At 54.1% G+C, this 7962-nt stretch overlaps 1 protein-coding gene across 3 annotated transcripts in view; it reads left to right on the top strand.

Moving 5' to 3' along the window:
* CMTR1 (cap methyltransferase 1) overlaps nucleotides 1–7593 on the top strand; it is a 49143-nt gene extending 41550 nt beyond the window's left edge. The window contains exons 18-24 of one of the 3 annotated variants that reach the window (XM_046005113.1): nucleotides 482–604; nucleotides 1272–1363; nucleotides 2182–2250; nucleotides 3715–3762; nucleotides 4602–4714; nucleotides 5316–5424; nucleotides 6240–7593. In XM_046005113.1, the coding sequence (XP_045861069.1) occupies nucleotides 482–604; nucleotides 1272–1363; nucleotides 2182–2250; nucleotides 3715–3762; nucleotides 4602–4714; nucleotides 5316–5424; nucleotides 6240–6372 (687 nt within the window). In that variant the 3' untranslated portion in view covers nucleotides 6373–7593. The remainder of the gene's footprint in view (nucleotides 1–481; nucleotides 605–1271; nucleotides 1364–2181; nucleotides 2251–3714; nucleotides 3763–4601; nucleotides 4715–5315; nucleotides 5425–6239) is intronic. The other 2 variants (XM_046005115.1, XM_046005114.1) reach the window with 2 other exon arrangements.
* Nucleotides 7594–7962: the final 369 nt, after the last annotated feature.

The following is a 7962-nucleotide window of genomic DNA, read 5'->3' on the forward strand; positions in this document are numbered from 1 at the left end:
GCCTGCAGGGGTCCCAAGCCTTGGCAATTCTGTATCTTAATTGGGTAAAGTCATCATTGCTTTCTTTCTACTCTGCCTTGTATCTTTGTGTAACTTTATCTTTGCTCCCTCACAAACTTTGTGTTCTCTCACACTTGATCTTTTTCTCTTTTTACTTTCTGTACCCCCACCCCCTGCCCCTGCTTACTGGATCTTTCTGCAAGCTCACCTTAGAAATACATACACTAAGCTTGATCTTTTTTGATGGCCACTCATTGTGGACCTAAGCCTTTTGAATGGTGCCCCGAGCCTATTCTGTCCCACCAGGACCACCAGATCCCTATCGCTGAAGTATAACGGCTAATCTCTCCTAGACATTTTCTTCTGACATTTCCCAGCACCATCAGCTTATAGCTGCCAACTGAAAGCCATTTTGAGAACTGAGCCTCTCACGCCTTGATCTCCATGTCTGCTTCAATTGGCCCTTTCTCTCTGCCCATAGAAGTCCCAGATTTACACATGGGATGGCCGCCAGTCAGACCGCTGGGTCAAGCTGGACCTGAAGACAGAGCTACCCCGGGATACTCTGCTGTCTGTGGAGATCGTCCATGAGCTGAAAGGGGAGGTCAGAGGTGGTTCTGCTCACGTGTTCTGGTCCTGCCAGCAAAGCTCCCCCTGAGTTAATTGTACATGGTGTCCCCCTGAGTTATGTTGTACATGGTGCTTGATGGGGCCCAGGGCTGGAGGAAGGCTTTGTAATGATTCTTCCTCCTCAAGCAGTTGCTGTAAACCATGATATGTTCAGGTAGGAAGGACCACAGTCCCCATGTGTATAAGAGGGGATCTAGATCATTTTGGGGCAGTGAGGGCCCTGGTGGGCTTGCTGGTATTTTTTAAGCTGCTGATTTTGTTTTTACCAGGGATCCCTTGAGCTTTGGCCATTACAGTCATACAGATGACTTTCAGAACTGTCAGTGAAAATGACAAGATTGGGAAGCTAGGCCCGGCTGGAGGGCCATGGTGGTCGTCTCTCCGTGGGTCCTAGGGGGCTCATCAGCCAAAGCCTCAGATCTGTGCCTGCTCAGAAGTCTGGGCCAGTGTGGTGCTGAGAATGAGCTAGGAAGGGGGGTGGGGCAAGAGAAATATCCTGTGTTTGGCATCCTTCCTTTATCCTGTGTTTGGCATCCTTCCCTTCTCTGGCTCTAGGTAGAATGGAGGCCAGAGTGCCGGGGTGGGCCAAGTGGGCCCCAGGCCAGTGCCTGGCAGGGTGGGCAGTGTACTTGTCCTTCTAGGGTAAGGCCCAGCGGAAGATTAGTGCCATCCACATCCTTGATGTCCTCGTGCTGAATGGCAGCGACGTGCGGGAGCAGCACTTCAACCAGCGGTTTGACCTGGGCCCTGGGGAGGGAGGGCTGGGTAGGCCAGGACAACCCTGTGGCAGCAGCCTCGGGCTTGGCCCCTCCCTTGGGCCTTCCTTGCTGAAAGATAGCCTTAGTTTCCCTTCCCATTGGCCTGTTCCAGGGGCAGGGAGAGGAATTACTGTGGGCACTGCACAGGTTGCTAGGGCATGGGCCTTGATGGCCGTAGATACTAGCACACTCTGTTTTGCCATAGCTGTTCAGATCAGAAGTGATGTTTGTGTTAAGGCTGACAAGATGATGTTAACCTTACAGAGAGAGGAAGGGTCTCTACAGAACATGTCTTAAGCATGGGTGGCCCCATTTCAGTCTGTTCATCTGGATCCCTTTTGTTTGTGGATGGGTGCCTGATCAGTTGTGGGCAGGGGACAAAAAGGAAGGACAGCTGACACTGCCGTGTTGCTGACGTCACTCCTAAGGTGGTTCTTCTGTGTGGTATGCTGTGGTATTAGTGGTTTGGGGTGAGTGGACACATACAAGAAAGATGATACTTAAGGTTATAGTGGGGGGGGACCAAGCACACCTGAAGGCACACTGCAGGAAAGCCTCCCAGGGTGGAGCTGAACCGGGTGTGGGGGTGTGGGAATCCAGAGAGGTCAGGCCTGCGTAAGGATGGCAGTGCAGGGTGGGGTGGGTTCCCTGGGGGTGGGAGGGCTGCATTTCAGAGCAGTTGTGCTGCACGCTTGCAAGTGTTCCTTCAGAGCTGCCATGGAAATGCCCTGGGGGCCGGGGTGCTAGTGGAGGTGCCTTTGCTTGCCTCTGATAGCCTCTGTTTGAACTGTAGAATTCAGCTTGCTGAGAAATTTGTGAAAGCGGTTTCCAAGCCCAGTCGGCCTGACATGAATCCCATCAGGTGAGCATGTGGTCTCTCCCTTCCAAACCCCTGTTCCCCATTGCCGCTTTGTGGCCAGTGCTGGCTTCCCCATCCTGTGGGGGATGGGAGAGCGCAGTAGAGGGGACCAGGCAAGGTTGGCTTTAGATGAGACTACCCTTGGTGAGAGTGAATTGTTTGGGGCGGGGGGAGTTTGCTATAAGGATAGGTGTCTCCTTCGCCCCAGAGTCTCTCCCCATCCTGCCTGTCCCTGTGGGCCAAGCTCCAGAGGAGAGCTTCATTCCTAGGGGTTAAGGTGTCTGCATTTAAGATGCATATGCTCCTGAGGGTGCTCCCGAACCTTGTGAATCGCACGTTCACACGTGAATGTCATTAGCATATCACCTGGCCTTTTCATTTTTTTTGGGTAAGAAAAGGGTGCTAAGGAAATGGGAGTTTTTGAACATGAAAAAGAGAAAGTTTGTTGCCACGTTAGGTAGTGTGAAAGTTCCAGGCCCCTGAGGGAGGAGAGGAGGATGAGGACAGTCAGGGATTCAACAGATGGAGAACAGACTTTCCAGGCTGTGCCCAGTTCAGAGGTTATTACCTTTGGGGCTTACGTGACTAGAGACTGAGCTGTCTGTTTACACTTTATTTAGAATCTCCTGTTTGGGGACGCCTGGGTGGCTCAGTGGGTTGAGCCGCTGCCTTCGGCTCAGGTCATGATCTCGGGGTCCTGGGATCGAGTCCCGCATCGGGCTCTCTGCTCGGCGGGGAGCCTGCTTCCCTCTCTCTCTCTCTCTCTCTGCCCGCCTCTCTATCTACTTGTAATCTCTGTCAAATAAATAAATAAAATTTAAAAAAAAAAAAAAAAAAAAAAAAAGAATCTCCTGTTTGCCAGGTCCTGAGGGCCACCTTCCAGGGACCCTCCCTATGTTGCTGGTGGTCTGGTTGCTGGACTCCCTAGGGACCTTACCTAGTAGCAGTTCCAAAGATATATTCAAGGGCCCCCAGAGGTGGAGGAGCCCTGTGCCTTGGGTAGGGGCCCCCCTACCCCGTATGGTAAAAGGCCTGTTAGAACTGTTTGGAAGTAACTCTGCTACAAGAAGCCCTAAAATCCATGGCGACAGATCTGGGGATGAGCGTTGACCTTGGTGCTTCTGCCCATGGCAACAGGGAAGATGAGCTGGGGTGGGAATGCTGGCAGAGACAGCTTTGTCTGCCTCACCTTGCCCTCTCGCCCGTGCTTCCATAACCGTAGTTGTGCTCCCCAGTGGCCTGGGGCAGGCCGAAGGTGGTGTTTGGTAGTTCTGAGCTAGCGGCATGGCTGTAAGGCACAGCACCGAGCCATACTGGGGTCCTCATTCTGGTGGGTCGGGAGTACAGGGGCCTGAAGCAGAGATGAGGACAGGCACCACCTCCTGCTTCCTGGCTGCTGCCAGACAAGAATGTCCGTCCCCCAGCCCCCAGGAAGCCTTTGTCCTCTGTCTGTCCCTCTACACACAGGGTGAAGGAGGTGTACAGGCTGGAGGAGATGGAAAAGATTTTTGTCAGGTGAGTGACTCTGCCTTCGCTCAGGATTTGAGAGGAGTTGGGGCAGGGGGTGCAGTGTTCTTTTTTTGCAGAGATGAGTTGCGGGGGAGGCAGTGAGTTGGGCCTGGCAGGCTGCCTCTGACCCCGAGGCTGCAGCCAAGAGCCCCCCGGCTGAGAGCTGATTCAGCACCCTGTCAGGAGGGGAGCAGGGCGGGGGTGTGTCAGGCATAAATACGGGCTCACTGATGCTATAATAGTTACGATTTTCCCTGTGAGGGGCAAAGCGGCAAGCTGCTCGAAATGCTATAAATCCCCGCTCCTGGTGCTGACAGAGATCGGGCCTGGGGTGGGGGGTACAGAACTGCTTCCTCGGATCCTTAGTGGTGTGTGGGCTGCTGCAGTCTATGGCTCTCATCCTGGGCCTGTGCCCACTGTGGCCACGGGAGCTGGGCCAGGCCTCTGTGGTCTTGTGTTAACTCTTTAGTGGCCACCGCAGTGCCTTAGGTGGTGGGCTGAAGGCCCAGTGGCACCTCTGATCTCAGACGCTATCCTACTGGTATCACCCTGAAACCTCCAACAGCAGCAACAGAGTGGGGCCATCTGTCACTTTCCTGCCTTCACTGCTTTATTGAGAGTTCAGAGCTCGAGTCCTCCATCCAGCTCTGCACAAACTTCCTTGCTGTGTGGCCTGGAACCACTCCTGTCTCTGCCTGTTTCTTATGTTGAGCTGAGATAAAATGCCGTGGATCGTGAGATTTTGGTTATCAGCCAGAGGCTAATGTGAGGGCGCCCTCACTCTCTCCTGCTCTCCCTCCACGTAAGAACTCATACTTCCTGTTTACTTACCTTGGGGAAATCAGGTTAGAAATGAAGATCATCAAGGGCTCCAGTGGCACTCCGAAGCTCAGCTACACAGGGCGGGATGACCGGCACTTTGTGCCCACTGGCCTCTACATCGTCAGGACAGTGAACGGTAGGTGATGAGGGATAGTTCCCTGCCTGCTTCCCGCGGCCGGGATGACTGGCCCAGACCCTGACTGAGCCGGAGCCGAAAGCTGCCTGCTGAGGTGCACAGCAGCCAGGCTGGCATTTCCTGGAGGTGATTTTGGAGGGGTGGGGACTGCTTTTCCTCCCTGGGGATTGGGTTGGGGCTGGGGAGAGAGAAGCCCGATTGGTCTGTGTACAGATGGTGTCCTCATGGCAGGAAAAGGGCCTTCTCAGGGGGCAGCAGCAGATCTAGAAAGTCAAGTTTGGCCATTTGCATCTTTGGTACCATCCCTTTTTCCTCAGTGCCCTCTGGCTAACAGAGCCCTCTCTTTGCCAGGGTCCTGGAGTTGCTGCCCTGGTGGCAGATTGTAGGACTGGGGTGGGGTTGCTGAGAAGTAATTATCTTAGTTGTCCTTGAGCCTCTTTGGGCTGGTGATCAAGGCTGCATCCTCACAAGCTATTCTCTGCCTACGTTTTGGGAGAGGAATGGAAGAACAGGAGTGCAAGACACACCCTTATGTTGGTCTACCCTTGTCCCCCATGAATAATGGATGTCCTTTATAACCTTTCCTTCTTCCTTCTGCCAGAGCCATGGACTATGGGATTCAGCAAAAGCTTCAAGAGGAAGTTCTTCTACAACAAGAAAACCAAGATCTCTACCTTTGACCTCCCTGCAGACTCCATTGCCCCCTTTCAGTAAGTGGCCCTCCTCTGTGTCTTCCCCTTCTGCAGCTTCAGGTGCTCCTGCTAGGATGCCAGCCCTCTTGGGGCACACCCCAAGTCCTGAGAAAGATGGCTGCCCAAGCAGGGGCTCCCCTGTGCATGGGCCAGGCTCCTCCCAAGGTAGGGATGTGGCCCCCTTCTGCGTAGAGAGGCTCAGTGCAAGGCGAGGGATGCTAGGAACTGCCGTGATGGTTGGGGGTCCTTGGTGGGCAGGGCCTCACCCAGGCAGGGCATCTGCCCCTTGGAGCAGCCACTGTTTACATTACTTTCCGGTACTGGCCTGCTGGTGGGAACATACTGAGGGCCTGCAGCCCTGCCTCTTGGGACTCAAGGTCCTAGTCGTCCATCACAAGGACCCAGTGTCCATTTGCCAGATTGTTAGTTCTAGATTTTGATAGTAGCCAGCAGCGCTAATGTGCCTATAATTAGCAACTGACACTAGTTTCTGTGGCCACACTAACACTGTTTTAATAAAGCAGCACAGACAGGTAAACCAGGAGTATCAGAAATTGTAGGAATCCAGTTGGATATAATTAGCAGCCTCTTTTTGTTGGGAAAAGATGATTCTGAAAGTCAGGGAGGAGGAGATGGGGCCTACTGGGTATCTTCTGGCCACCAGAGGGAAGACCCTAACCTGGAGTTAAGTGACACACCCCCCCCCCCCCGCCACCAAACCCAACTCTTAAGAACGAACCTTCTAAATCACGGTCGCCAGGGCTGGGGTAGTCTCTTGGTCCTGCACCACCTGAATACAACCCTCTGACTTCCTTTCTCTTCCTTCTTCCCAGCATCTGCTACTATGGCAGGCTCTTCTGGGAGTGGGGGGATGGCATCCGTGTGCATGACTCCCAGAAGCCCCAGGACCCAGACAAGCTGTCCAAGGAAGATGTCCTGTCGTTCATCCAGACACACAGCGCTTGAGGGCGTGGGGATGCCCACCCCTGCTGAATGACCTGTCGTTCTCTGAGTCAGGACGCTCTTCAAGGAGAGGGACTGGGGAGCGCAGTCACTGCAGCCTGCCCATAAGGGGTGGGTGGTCTCCTCTCCGTTCTCCCTGAAGAACTCAGTCAGGGGCCTTTAGAGGGCTCTCTGTCCCAGAGGCGTTCCTTCTGGGACACCTTTTGAACTTCCCTCCTCGGAGACCTGCCTGCCAGTGCTCAGCCTGAGGATGCTGCTCCGACGGCGGGTTGGAGGTCAGGGCCCAGGGAACGTGTGGCCGGTGGAGGACCTGTCAGAGAACAGCAGGGCGTTGGCTCTGTCATTCTCTCTTGTATCCTGTAGACTCACTTTTCTGAGTTCCGTGCATTGCCCTGAGGGTGGCCATGCTCCTGCTCTGCCCAGCTTTTTATTGGGCTGACCCCAAGTGGGTGTAGGCCAGGGGCAGCTGCTGTACAAATCAATGTTTTGTTTCTTTGAACTTGCTCTGTTTTAATGCCAAGTTGGAGAAGATTTGGTCTTCTCCCCTGACCCCTGTCCTGGTCTTCCCTGGAGTTCTTCTCAGCCGGACCTCTGACAGTCCCGCAGGCCGGGAAGGGAGGCTTGTGGGCCACACATCCCTGACACTGCTTCACGACACAGGTAGTGTCTTGGCAGTGGGTGTGACTGCCTTCCTGGGCCACCCCCTTTCAATCTGAACCTTGGGCAGCTCTAGAGGAGGAAGCAGCCTTGAAGACCTGCCTTTTTCTGTGCCCCGGAGCAGTGGCCCCCTGGCAACACAGGGTACCTCTGGGGTTGGGTTACACCTGGCCCTTTGGCAATCATGGCACCGCCATTTGCCACAGCCACCTTGCTAACCCCTCCCTTCGTTTTTCTTGCCCAGTAGGAAGTACAGTCACTTTTGTTTGTCCTTTTGTGGTCACTCCATTTCCTCTGTTTTGTCAGAGGGGGAAGAGGGGAAGCTGGGCAGTAGCTCTCGGTGGGGGAGGGCACCTATGGTTGTTTTTAATGGGAAATACCTCTTACAGATGCTCCTATGGGCTTCCTAGAGCAGCATCCCAGTGCTGGGCTGGTTTCCATGGAGATAAGGCACTGAGACTTCCCCGGAGGTTGGAACTGGGGGGTGGGGGGTGGGGGTCTCCAGCCAGCATCCAGCCTTTCCCTCCCAGGTTGGCCGCAGCACCGCTGAGAAAGCTGTATTTCCACCCAGTTCTGGGTATATCAGTGTGTCTTGCAGAATCTTGGATCATTAAAGATAAACATATTTTTAATTCCTGTGTGGCTCTGTGCTGGGGCTATTGCTGTTTGTCCTTGGTGCTGTGTGGTCTGGGATTGGCTTGGATGAAACTGCTTAGGCTGGAGAAGGGGGGGAAGTTCTGCTTAAGAAGAGGGGAAAAGTAGGTTGGTTTACTCAGAGCCTGTGCAAGTTCCTGGGCCCTGCAGGCCCTGCTGCTTGCTTCTGGAGAGGGCCCCAGAAGAGTCCAGAAATTATGCAGCTCCTGTTGGAAGCAGCGACTGGAGAATGAATGAACCTACAGCCCAGTGGGGCAGGGAGTCACCTTCCCCCCCGCACAT

The sequence above is a fragment of the Meles meles genome, chromosome 5, assembly GCF_922984935.1.
Source record: "Meles meles chromosome 5, mMelMel3.1 paternal haplotype, whole genome shotgun sequence".
Classification (NCBI taxonomy): Eukaryota; Metazoa; Chordata; class Mammalia; order Carnivora; family Mustelidae; genus Meles; species Meles meles.